Genomic DNA, 13,715 nt, shown 5'->3' with positions numbered 1-13,715 from the left:
TGACAGACCCAGTCCAGCCAATCCAGGCCACAAGATCGTGGCGTAATCGGGTTATCACTGATTTGCACCCAAGAGTAATCAGAGTGATGACTGACCAAGACAGGCCAATGGAGGGACGCCAAAGTGCCGACGCGCATTCACGGGCGCCGCCAAGCCAGTAGCTTAGTGGGTATATCACCCTTGTTCAAGGTGTACCCAGGGGATGTTTGCACGCTTACTTGATAGGCCCTATGTATGTGCATGTGAATGACAATCGATCAGAGTTTGTTTTGCGCCGAAGACCGCACGCTGCGGATTTTGCTTTGCGCCGACGGGCGTATTGCTTCACCGGGACCAAGTCCCTGCCCCCAGCGGCGCGCGCAAGGCCAAGTGGAGTCGATACGAGTGTTCTACGGTCAAGCTCAGCTAACCCCAAATAAATCCAAGATCAACAACCAAACCTTTTCGTGTTTCGGCCCGGTTTGCCTTTGTTGTTGTATTCTCCACACGGGGCACAGGGACCACTGGCTATAGTGGAGGTGTTTGGTCACCAACTCCCCAAGCTATCTTATAGATTTATAGCTACTATAAGAGGAAACCTATCATTTAACATGCAAACTACTATTCCACATGGAAAGGGACCTGTCATTTAACATACAAACTACTATTCCGCATAGAAAAACTTATAATTTAACATTCAAACTACTATTTCGCATGGAAGTACGAGATGAGCACTTAGAGGGGATTGCCATTCTCCCGGTGGTGTTGACAACGTTCTGTATGCTGGTGTCCCGCAATCCGTGGGAAAACATGTATATCTGGAGTTTTTGCGCCCCTTCTAGTGCCTTGCTGTGCGAAAACGGTTGTTCCTCCTCGACAACACCGTCACTCTTGCTGTCGCTTGAAGGCTGCTCGCTTGTGTCGCCTCTCTCTCTCTCTGGGTTGTTTTCAACAGCATCTTCAACAGAACGGATCCAATAAATCTAATTTATATATCAGCAGTTCTAGATCTCCAAGCTCCGTTTCACTACGTGGTAGTCGGTTCACTGTCGCGCTCCAGCCTAGCGCTCATGCTCGTTGACACAATCCGAGTATGAAGCAGTGTCGAATTGTCGCCTCCTATAATGGGTTCCACGCGACGGAGTTTGTTCTTTTTGTAGGTAGTGAGGTGCTGGCGCGACGAGACCAGTGTTGTACTCCTGTTCGTGTGTAAAAATGACCCAATCCTCTTACAATGTGCAGTTTTAGTTTGGCGGGGGAGCTCTCTTACGCTCTTACAGCCTAATAGCCGGTTCGACTTGATTTTACTATAGTCATGGTTTGGGATCTCAAGGAAGCGCTCTAATAGTCGATTTTCTCTTATAACCGGCGCCACTGTAGCCGGTGGTCTCTGTACATTGGTTTGCTGGTTTTGCTTGCTGGTTGGCTGGTTTCCTGGCGGTGCTTCATATTTTCGGGCGGAAGGTGCTCCGCTCTGAGGTTTTGGCAGAGCAACACCTGGGATTGTGGTTTCTGGAGTTGCTAGTGGTATCCGTGTGGCGCGATTGATCTGGGATAGTGGTTCCCAGCTTCGCTGTGCCGCCTACATCAAGGCGTGATGCGCGGAAGTCCTAGGGTGCAGAGCGAGAACCCTGGATCAAGACAGGCTCAGACCGAGCCAATTCTCGGGGCTACGCTTAGGTCTGAAGGGCGAGTGAAGACCTGTTTTGCGGCTCTCAGTCTGAGTCGCCGGAGGAAGTGACGTGACTGGAAGCGACTCAAAGCCGGAGTCGCTGAGCAAGGAGGAGGCTGTTAAGGCCCAGGGTCCAAGGGCCTGAGAAGAGAAGTGGGCTCACGGTGTGTGAAGTGGACGTGTTTATATTCAAGAAAACGGGGCACAGCCGATTTCGCACGTGCGTACAAAGGCCTTCCGAGCAAGGAGCAAGCCTCGTCTGGGGGCTACTGGGAACGCTCGAGTTCGGAGGCAGCTGGTGTGGCCGACACAAGTATGGGCCCACAGTGTAGCCTTAGGAAGAACCAGAACAAGAGATTGCGAGAGTGAGGAATATACGCCTCACCCAGCCCGGGATCTGAGGTTAGATCTCCGATTCGGGGTTGAGTGACCTGAGATCAAGGTCTAGGCTCGCGGCCATTCTCTGATTTTGGAGCCCGCATCGCCACATGCCGACTCCATGTTCGATCAATACAGGCGAGCTCTGACCAAGTGGACGACCGGGCCGTCCCACCACGGTATGGCCCCTTCGCTTGCGGATATGCCTCTCGGTGTCCAAGTACAGCACATCTCAGATTTTATTCTCCACGGCTTTCAGTATGACCTCGGGTCCGTGGGGCCCATTCGCAGCAACTCGATCGGCGGCTCTCTTCGGTGTTCGGCACGTTGTCGTGGTATTCGGTCATGACTTCTCAATTGCACACCCGCACACCCCTATGCGGATCAAAGAATCAGCCGCCTCGACTCGCCATCGCCCCGAAAAGCACCAGCGTCGATCGGGCTTATTGAGGCATGTTTCCTCAGCCTCACGATGACTGTACCATTTGAGCAAGCCCGATGGGGGGTCATGTGCGTGGCGTTCTCTTTCCTCCTGAGGCGATCGGAAATTGTAGCAATTGTCGGAGGTTCCTTCAAGTGGTTTGCCGTTTGAGCTCAAGACATCCCAGTTCCAGGCGTGGGGGTCGGCCGACATTGACGTCTTCGAAGGCACAATCGGTGTGTATGCGCTTGATCGGTTCCAAGACCAACTAAGGCGGCTCCTCCACAACACGAATGCTCTCGCGTTCTGGGCACCCATTCCTGTGCCCCGGGTTTGGCGCCCTGATCCTGCCCCAATTCCTTAAAAATCTGCCCACCGACACACCGGCTGTAGCGTACCTGGGCCGCCGCGGAAAGCCGGTCTGGATTGCAACGGCCGACGTGGCAGAAGCTATCAAGCGAGAGGCTACCAGCACAGGTCAAGATCCGCGATGTTTCAGCTCGCATTCTCTACGGGCCGGCGGGGCACCTCACATGTATCGACGGACGTCTTCACAATCTAGTTTCACGGCCGTTGGGTCTCCGATGCGTTCAAGACTTACACTAGGCTCTGCAAGGACTCGGTGGCTACTCTGGCGGCAAGAATGGTAGCAGGTCCACGGGGCGATTCGACGTTGCATTAGTGGGGCTGACGGCATAACCATTTAGGGGCACCGCTCTCCTCGTCCCTTATCTGACTGAGCTGATGTTCATTGCATAAGCTCCCATTAATAAAACTTCCTTGAACCCCCAATGTAGTAAAAAAGTGCTGATAGTAACTGAATTGGGGTGTAATCAGCTACTTTAGCTGCAAAATAGCAATTTGACCATATACCCAGTTCTCTGGCTCGCTTCATCCTCCGGAACTTGCGGAATCCACGAATAACCCGGGATGGAAGTATCATGTGGTTCGTCAATGTCTGTGGGAACATTTTCGACTAGCGCATCTCATTTTTATTGTGGAGAACCCCAATCAAAGCCGCATCCTCTGGCAACTCCACTAGCACTTGAATGCCTCGGTCACCTGGTTGGAAGCTCTTGCGAACGTATTCGTCGTCGTCAAGCCTCGCGGTTTCATCCAGTAGCAACTCCTCTGTCATGAGGCTCTTGATTCAATCCGGAATATCCCCCTTCTTGAGCGCTCGGAAAGGATCGTGTCTGGAGTTCAGCCACGTGTCGCCCTCCCGCGCGAGATACAGCTTCAGCTTGCTCGCAGGAACACCATACTCCTTCTTCTCCTTGATCTTGTCATTAAGATGATTGACCGTTTTGCTGAGATCAATGTCTACATAGAAGACACTCCCGACGCCAACCACCGCGCAAAGAGCGTGACCGTCATGTTTCTTTTTGTGGACTGCCAGATTTCCTTCTCTGAGCGCAATTATTCTTGCAATCCATTCCACAATTCATTATGTAATTCATTCAACAATTCATTGAACAATTCATTATGCAATTCATGAGTTGATAGGATCATGAGTTGATAGAAACGAGGATGGGTAAATTTAGTTCAGATTCTACAATTTTTGGATAGTTGATGGGAACACATGCTGACGGATATCCGCCAATGCGTACTGAGCTGCTGCGACATATTTCGCAGCAGGTTGAGCTTCAAATTTTAATCAAACTCTGCAATTTTAGGATAGTTTGCCACAGGCTGCGACACGTGTCGCACTGGGTGCGAGCCGGATCAGATACATATCTGATGACAAAATAGTAGAAACACACTACCGCATAGAAAATGTCATATCCGACGAAGTAAATCACCCGATCAAATTCAAGCATTCATTTCCTCCATTCTTTATCGTCATATCCGACACAAATTGATGGACAGCGAAGTGTGGCAATTTGACTGGACGCAGATATTATGGCATCTATCAAGCTTGCATTGCACTCACTTCCAAATGGGCATGGGTAGACAGAAGCACACGGAAAACGGTGGCAGGAAGCCTAGATCCTACAAACGCTCCGTGCCAACGCCCCAGTTTCAGCTTGATGTTGTGCTGTACTGTACTTTGAACATCACAATGTAAAGGAAACGCTAGCCGAGTTCTACAAGAATCTAGCTGGCGCGCAACTTCATACGAGGCGCACTAGTGTTTACCCGTGGCGCAAGCAGAAGGCAAGACTCGTGGAACGCTGTCAGTCGACAGCAAGCCAGCGTAAGGTTCGTCACCGAGGTACAGTCACGGCCCTGCCTCGAGATGCAGAGGTGCACTTAGTTAAGTGGATTACCGCGCCCAAGGTCTCCCTGTCTCCAATCTAATGCTCCACCGGAAAGCGCACGCTGTTGCCGCGATATTGGCATTCCTACACGGATCTTTGCTGCATCGAGAGGGTTGGCGAAGTCATTCCAGCGCAGACATTATTTGGCACTCCGGGCTAAGGCCAGATTCAGCCAGAAGACGTAAACAAGGTACTGATGGAGTTCAACGTAAAGTTGAAGCAGCGAATGACCAAGCTCCGAGTTGACGTCGCTTTCAAAGCAGACCAGACTTCGAGTACCTACCCAAATCCACGATCACCAAGAAGATCGCGCGCACTGTTTGGGTCCGCTCTTCGGGAAAGGACAAGGAACGCCTGGTTTGCATGCTGCTTGGTGACTCGCTTGGGCGCAAGTATCCGCCGTACCTCGTCATTCAGACCAAGCCATCCTCCATACCGAGCGCTCTCGCGGTGAACAACAAGTTGCGCCATGGATTTGGAGCGAAGCTCTGAAGAAAGATCAAGCCGCTGCAAGCCCAATACAATGTGGTGATCTACTGTAACGACGGGCGGTGGAATGAGCGGTTGGCCATTGACTTCGTACGTTTTCACTTTGCAGCTTGGTGCGACATGGAGACACCGGTACTACCGCTCCTGGACGAGTTCAGTGGGCACAGGACAGACAACGTTGTAGCGTGTGCGAAGGCGCTGAACGTGGAGCTCATATCTGTTCCTGATGGGTGTACAGGGGTATGTCAGGCTGTCGATGTTGCCATTGTTCAATTTGCTCTCGTCGTGCACAAGCCACCGTTCAAGATGGCCGACGACTACTCGGATGTGCTGCTGCTGCTCGCGGACGCCTCCGTGAAGCAACGCGAGGAGCTGAAGGAGGTCCGCCGGGAGGTGTTCAGCCTTCTGGTCGACGAGGCGTGGAAGGTGGCGGTGTGCAGCCGCCATTACTTGACGGCGCAGTGCTTGGACGTGCCCAGCGAGTCCGCATGGATGGTCCTGTACACGTACGGGAGCGACATCAACTTTATAAGCGCCACCAGCCTCACAAGGTACGCTACAGTGCTGTTGTGTTCCTCAAGCGAATGTATTAACACAGCTTCTTTGTACGAAGGTCACACAAAACCGCCGTTTTGTATGCTCGACCAAAATTTTATAAAATCCGTAAATGAACAACGTATGAAGCAAAGACAAGCATTAAATAGAGCTTGATCTCCTTTACGCGATGAGCTATCGGTCTTGTAAGGCATTGTAATGCAAGAAGTAATGCATGCGTCGAAACACTGCCACTCGACTGAAGCGGCGGCTTGTGGCCGCTCGAAATGTGGCATTACCAGGCATTTGGGTATATTCTATAAACAGCGCTAACTACATTCCTCTTTTTTGGACGTCAACGCTCGAAGTGCGATCGTTAACGTAACCTGAGGAGATAGGTGATAGAACCGCCACAAGGCTCAGGTCTGCTTTATATTGGGTAATAAGTTCCTGGGCATGAAATTCTCTGTCTATTCCAGAGGGCTCACTACGTTGACGTTCTTGGCACGATGACGGTAAAGGGCATTCTAGCTCCAACTAGAAGAATCACGTTCTAACAAACGGGGCCGTGGGAGCGGTAATGTGGCGAAGTTACTCCGCTGACTTATTGCAATCTTAGCAATACAGAATGATCAAGCTTTGGCAAATCACCCAAACGAGCAAGACATTGGCTCTGAACATCGACCACTGAACATCAGGATCTACCAATTGCGCATAACAAACCATTTACCGACGTAACAGCAGATCTTGGATCTCTACTTAGGGTATTGCATATAGATGAAGCAGACAAATACTGCATACCTTCAGACAATTAGCAGCAGTCAATTCTACTCAAGATACGCAGTTATATACTTTACACGCGGATTGCGGGCTGGTGGATACATGCAGATTGGTCAGCAATTTTCTTATGTTTCAGAGCGTTGCTTGTGATAGTAGTCTTCTAGTAATTGCGAATTCAGCTTCATTTTTCTTTCCTAGATGGCCGTCGTGCTAATAACATTTCCGCCGTGGGCGAGCAAGCTTCATCCTTCGTGTATTTACCTACATCATCGCCTGTTAGTTTTCATGAAGGTGTCCGAAGTTCCAGCACCAGTAAACCTAATTTGCGATTACTAGTCTGGAGCATGGAAACTACTATATCTAGCGTGATCGTATCGTTTTCATGTCGTAGCTGGTCGAGTCTTCGGTTAGTTGATGAACTGAACCATGTGATACTTTGCGGTATTACTTGCGACCCCAAAGCATGCAACATTTCAGATTAAGAAAAAAAGTTCTCTACTTGAATTAACACAACTACAAATGCATTTCCGCTTCACTATGAGCCTAGAACAGTTTTGTCTAATAGTATATATTTTCCATTGTATCGCTACCGCACTAATAAACCTACCGTTCCGTGTTGCCTATTCATAACGAACTGCCTCTTTCTTCATCTGATGTGGTCCTTTGTCGTTTTGTTGGAGTGGTGTATATCCTACGGTGTTTTAGTTTCGTCTTAATCGAGGATACCTTCCTTGTTACCTTTGCATCGACCACATCACGATGCTTAATGGAAATTCAGTCCGGAACTGTGCTAGAGCATCCTTAGGTTTAATGGATTGATTGTGGGAAACGACGTTCTCCAGATAGTGTGAATAGGCTTGGCCTTATAGGTTCACGTCTGGACCCTGACTTCAAATGTTTGTCGTAGTTATTGTTGTTGGGGACTCCATCGATATCAATTTCACCGTTTGCAGCACGATTGACCACGGTAGGTATTGACGATGACATTCTGCGGACCTTCTTTCGGCTTAGTTTTGAAATTTATGAGTGGATTTCATATTCTGATGGCAAATCATACGAGTTGGGGTGGCTAGACACTAGCTACTCGAACATGCGTGCAGGACCGACCTTACATGAGCTGTCTTCCTCCCCTTGTTGATACATGTCTGCAATCTCACTTTCATACTTCTTGATATAGCGGGCTCCGTACATTTTCCCCCAAACCAGCCGTCTAGCCCAGCCTTTGGTTAGGGACGGAAGTACGACATTATCATCTTGAAGATATGTTGCAATCGCAGCTATTGCACGAGGAAGACCACCAGCTTCACTGCTGGCATTTTTCATAGCTATGAGCGAGCCTTTCGCGTACGCAGCGATATCTCGCTCGGCATGATTAGCAAAAGACACCCCCTGGATACGCTGTCCGCAGGGTACATGTTGAGCTTGGCTTGATCTGCGTATGCGTATTCGCTGCCGAAGCTGGGCTACCGTCGTAATTTTTACGCCAGTCACGACACCAACAATGTTTCGAGAATGTGCTGTTGTAGCTGAAGAACCACTGTGCTGAAAATGGTTTTCCATTTTAACAAGCACTTCATCTTCACTATCATCATTATCGCTCTCTAACCTGTCATCAGACAGATCTTAGTTATTGTCATCTTCAGCGTTCAGACAAATATCTGCTTCACACTGGTCTCCGTTATAATGTCCATCAAAAGTGCTGGATGGAATATTTGATTCTAACTGGGATCTTCAGTTGACAGATTGGATGACACATGTGTTATCTTCCAAGTTGATAGCGACACGAACACCGTCGCCAACTCCAGAATACGAGAAGAGGTGGACCATGAATGCAGGAATTAGCCTGTAGTGAAATTCGGGGGTGTCATCCGGGCGCTGAGGAATTCCGACTTCCAGCGGAAACTCGTAAAATGTATCATTGACTCTAGACCGTATAGAAGAAAGTTTCTTCGCGACTTTGTTAACCTTCGCTCCCAATTGATGTACGCTGCTCCTGTCATAGTCGATTGACTCAGCCACACAGTCTGGGATTCCGCCATCTGCACGGAGAGCGTCTACAAGCTGATTTGGCGTCACAATCATTGCCTTGTTGTACATATCGCTGAACGTTTTTCATTGCTCTTGCGAAGTGTGCGTCTAGCATTGACTTCCCGTCTTGTGTGTCCGTATGGATGTATCGTGCAACGCGAATACCATGAACAGCCCCAATAATAGGGAGTAGCAGCAGCACGAGAGCATTTTGGTAACAACTTGCATTATCACTCTGGATAGTGATCGTAGAAACGTGAGGAAGAGCTCGTTTCAGTGAGATGACGAAAGCTTCAAACAAGTTGATGACAGCATCTTTGTCCTGTTTATTGTCCCCATCGGGTATTTGGTCAAAGTAAAACTTGTTTTCTACTGGTTCATGCGATGACGATTCTCTGGACCAGAATCTTACCATGGCACCGTGCCAACTCATGCCTCGTTTTCCATAATGATCAAGTGTTTTTTCACGGAAATAAATTGGTTCTGCTATCATCTTGAAATCGATAACAACAAGCGCTTCATTAGCTTGACCACCAACGCAGCTATCCCCCATTCCATCGAAATGCTGACACAGTGCTCGCTGTTGGTTAAGTATACGCAGACGATGGCCTAAAAACAATTCAAGTTTCACATGGCACTCTTTCACAATCTGCAGTACAGAATCGTCTGCACCGACTTCTCGAAGCTGGTTAGTGCCTTCATTTATTATCGAGTGATATCCTCGACATTGTTCACATATTACAGGCTTTTTGTTTGCATCTCCTACTGGAGCCATCAAACCATATTTTATCTGATGTCGAGAGCATGCTTCAGAATCGTCACTACCGTTATCTTCAAAGTACGCGACAGTACCATATTTTAGCCAGCCCTTTAGAATCTCCAGCTTGCGGGATAAATCATCATAACTATTTGGTAGAATATCGTGAATAACACGGCCCAACCGCAAAAAGTTATCATTCAAAAGTATCCCAGTAACGTAATCCACCGCGGAGCGCGCCTAGACTTCTCCATGTGTCAGGATTGATGACAAACGATAGAATGTGCTTTTATTGAGACTATTCACACTAGCATGCGAATTGAGCTCATACATCAGACTTATTGACCGGAGGCGTAAAATACTTGGCACGTCGTAGTACGTTCCGTCAACCTTAATTCGTTTGGTCCCCCACGAAACAAAAGCCACATTATCAACTGCCAAAATGCCTCTGATAGCAGCATCAACATCTTTGGTTTCAAACCGATGACGTGTCCAGCGTGGGTTTCTCAGAGTGCCCTCAGCAGTTAAGATATCATAGTCACGCTTGCCTTTCCAATCACTTCTTCGACACACATTTAAGCCAATAAACCCGTCTGCAGCAAGATGAAGCTCTTTCCAAGAAAATGACTGGCATAACACAGCTCGAACAACACGGCGCTCTGTACTACCGCGTGTGGTAGCAGTCAAAAGGGGGACCATAGTGTTCTGCAGCGCTTGCTTGTCAATAACTGAATCTGATTCGATCGAAGATAAAAATGGATACCTATGGTTTGGAGTAGCAAGCCAGAGCACAAATGACTGAAGCGAAGCGTGCGCACCATCCTCACCACAAAGTGATTCAGCAATGCACGTTAGCAGTGTCATATACAGGGTTAAGATGACTGTGCGCACCGATGTCTCATTGAAGGTCGGCTCCAGTTTGTCCCAGAACATTGATGAGGAGCGAGCCTTGGCGGAGCCAATATTTTTTCCATCGTAAGAGATCCGGTCACTTGACTCTCCAAAAAACTCCATGATAGCCTTATATCCAGGCATTTGGCGTTGTGGAGGTGTGGAGGTAAGCGAAGGAGGGCTCATGAACCAACTTTGCTCCTGACGCGGCCGAAGTTGTCTCTGCACTGGCGTGATAGGTACTTTCGGGACAGACGATATCCCTTTTGGTCTACCCCTTCCTCGCGCTAATTTGGCTTCAACGGACAGACCGTCGTGGTCACAGCCACACCGAGAACACTGAAGGCACTCCGGGGCAGGGCACACTTTCACGTTTCAGGAACAGCGAGTATTTTCATTCTCCATGATTGCAGGCCGCATGAGTATCCTTGTGGCCCACCGAAACGATGCTTCAAAGTGGGTAAGCTAAATGGGTAACAACCAGGCCGTTTGGGTCGCACCAGGAGCAAGGTTGGTGGGCGAGATGTTCACGCGTGAAGGAGGCGACACAGAGCAACCAAACTTCGTCAAGAGACTTTGTAGATGCTAATGGCAAACTTCACCAAGTTTGATGAGAATCAGAGTATTTGCGGATTTAATATTTTTAAACGCAGCTAAGTTTCATATGACCATCGTACAAAGAAACGGTGTTAAGAGTACATGATAAAGCCGGTCTTCGTTTCACAAGCTACTGCGGCGATTCGTTATCTACTATTACATTTCCCGCGCTTGGTCGAGAGGCCGTCCACCCAAGCTACGTTGCCACAACCAGGCGTTGGGACCGGTCTTGTGCTTTTTCGTAGGATCGATGGAGTCGATCAGCCTGAGCATGTTGTTTGGTGTTCCTCTGAGCACCTTGGCACGGACGCTGCGGCGGGCAGAGGAAGCGCTGTCCAAGGCGTTCGCCAACTACGCTCCCGCGCGCATACCATGGCCATCTCCAACCTGCCAGGCCGAGCTGACAAAGCTTGTTGAAGTTCGAGAGCCGCTGCTTATGCACACGTTTGGCTTCATAGACGGAAAAAATTCAAGGCGTGAACAACACTGATTTTGAATTTGGATTGTATTACAATAAAGTTAAGCTAATGCGTATTGCTACGTAGCTCTAGCGGCCCTCGAACACCGATCTGTAGAACGCCATGTATAATGGCTGGCTGCACTCGGTGTTTGTGACCGGTACGATCTGCTTTGTCGCAGACGGGTGTATCGTTTGGTGCAAGCACAACTATCTGGGGTCGTGGAACGACTCGGACACGTTGCTCAGCTTTCGGAACAAGTTGCTCGACCTCGTGTACTGCTTCGACATACTCATGAACATCGTCTCGGATTCGGCGTTCCCCTGCTCGACCGACATCGTCGGCCGTATCCTCAGGCCGCTCAAGCTCGGCGACCTCGAACGATTGCTGCCGTCGCTGAGGAACTCGGCGAGGACCATTCACAACGCCATTACCTCTGTCCGTCAGGCGGCAGAATGGAGAATGGTAAGTATCTAGAAAAGTTTACAGCCGGCTGAACCTCCCGCTTCCGTACGACCCTGCACTTCGCGGGCTCCGACTGAACAACATGTTTCGCTTAGTGAATTACCGTGTACGAACGGTTGGAATTTCACAAATCCGCACGACCTTCTCCGGTGAAATGGATCTGCTTGCACGTTTGGATTGTTAGCTTGGGGTGCATTAAAGTTCATGTAGCTGTGCAGGTTAAATACATGGAACCTTCTTGTCGTCACCAAACTGTACCGAGGCGAATGGTGCTGCTGGTGGTAGATCTATTGCGAAGCTTGAAGTCAATCAAAATCATTAAAACACATGCTAGTTAAGATGTACTACGACAACAAACATTTCATGTACAGTAATATCAGCAGTTCATTTGCGAGGCTTTAGTGCTAAGTAGAACGCTATATCAAAGAAAATGGGAGAGTCTCTCTCATTGTTGCAAGACCTACATCCACTTGCCGTCGTTGTAGCCTCAGCCCTTCTTGTTGAGAGAGCCGACCAACAAAATCAACTCTTGGGTGCGCGCACGCGCCTCCTCACGCATCTCCATCTTCTCTTGGCGATGGCGCTCATCCGCTTCGGCTTCGTCGTCGCAACGGCGTTTCTATTCATCGTCTTGGCGGGTATCCGCCGTTCGCTCATTTTCTTCGCGTAGAAGGAGGATGGTTTCGATGATACCGCCGCCCATGATGTTGGCGGTCCTTCAAGACCGTTCAACTTGGTCTTCAGCGCGGTCGTCTCCTTCATGGCCCGACTCCTTTTGGCCTTCGCAAACCTAGCCTCCAGCGATTCCTTGTCTTCTTCAAAAGTACGTTTGGTGCCCACCGCATCGCGGAAACTGGCCAACCGGTGCCTCCTAGGCGGTTCGAGGAGGTTTGGTACTTCGGACCCCTCTTCTAGCCCCCAGCGGAACGACCTTGGTCGGCGTGTGGCCCTCTGGAGGCAGGAAATCGTGGGTGTTGTGGAGAACGTAGCGGTGCTGGACGATGTGTAGTAGCACGAGCTCCAGTCTCAGCGCCGACAATAGGTGCCGCCAAAAGGCCTTGGAACTCGCCTCGGCTGGGAGATTCGCTCGAGCCCGATAAATTACCTGCGACGGACTCATCCGCGGCGAGCGAATCGTCCAGTCCGGCGCCATGTCCAACGGCATGTTGCAAACCCTCCCCAACGCCGTCCAAGAAGTCGTCGTCGGGGTCGGCCTCGAAGGAAAAGTCGAGCTCCACGAATCGCTGGTCGCGGTCGGCCTCGTCATCGATCTCGATCACGTTGGCCTTGCCGTCGATGGCGAACTTGATCTCCTTGGTTGTCATGATGTGTGGAGGCATCTCCGGTCGGTTTTCGGACACTATACAGTACCTTGAACTTTCAGCACAAGCTCTCGAAGTCACGCTTCGGCGACCCACAAGTTCGGCTAGCATTGTACGACACTGTCAGACGCTCCCACTCGTCTCGTCCAAATGGGAGCGTTTGTTCATCGAGATGAAGAAGGCGCTCAATGTCGACCATGGTATAGTTCGTGCTTCCAGAGTTTTTGACCATCTGTAGACAAACCCAGAATCCAACGACGGTCAGATCAGCTAGTGATCGATCCAGCGAAGGAAGGGCGGGCGAGGCCAACGCACCGGGGGTGTTGCTCGGATGCGACGCGGGGAGGCAGGCTTGGACGGGAAGACTGCTTGCGAGCTGGTAAAGCAAAATGTCGACCATGCGCGACCTGCAGCTCGGTCAAAACAAGCCGTGCTCGCCACCGACTCACCTTCGACCATGAAAAGATGCTGCCCTCGACAACTTCAACGCGGGAAATCTGCGCGCGCAAAGTGATGCCTTGGCAGCTAACACGTCCAAAATCGCGAAGGGGCCCATCAACTGCGCCTTGTCGCCAAACACAAACCGGCCACATCGAACACCATGCCCACGTCGGTTTTCCCGCTAGATCAAATCACTCAACTTGAATAGAGAGGTTTCGAAAAACGTTTGCACGACCATTACC

General features: G+C 49.9%; 1 protein-coding gene across 2 annotated transcripts; it reads right to left on the bottom strand.

Moving 5' to 3' along the window:
- Nucleotides 1–3,600: 3,600 nt before the first annotated feature.
- On the bottom strand, nucleotides 3,601–13,035 carry IUM83_06022 (the record flags this gene model as incomplete). Of its 2 annotated transcripts, none has more annotated exons than XM_067930195.1 (2): nucleotides 3,601–3,773; nucleotides 12,816–13,035. In XM_067930195.1, 2 exons carry the CDS (start codon nucleotides 13,033–13,035, stop codon nucleotides 3,601–3,603), a joined length of 393 nt encoding a protein of 130 aa, XP_067782712.1. The 2 variants fall into 2 exon arrangements, with proteins under 2 accessions (XP_067782712.1, XP_067782711.1); XM_067930194.1 differs by lacking the exon at nucleotides 3,601–3,773 and adding an exon at nucleotides 12,198–12,307.
- Nucleotides 13,036–13,715: the final 680 nt, after the last annotated feature.

The sequence above is a fragment of the Phytophthora cinnamomi genome (assembly GCF_018691715.1).
Source record: "Phytophthora cinnamomi strain GKB4 chromosome Unknown Contig104, whole genome shotgun sequence".
Lineage (NCBI taxonomy): Eukaryota > Oomycota > Peronosporomycetes > Peronosporales > Peronosporaceae > Phytophthora > Phytophthora cinnamomi.
This window is presented reverse-complemented; position numbering and strand designations above follow the sequence as displayed.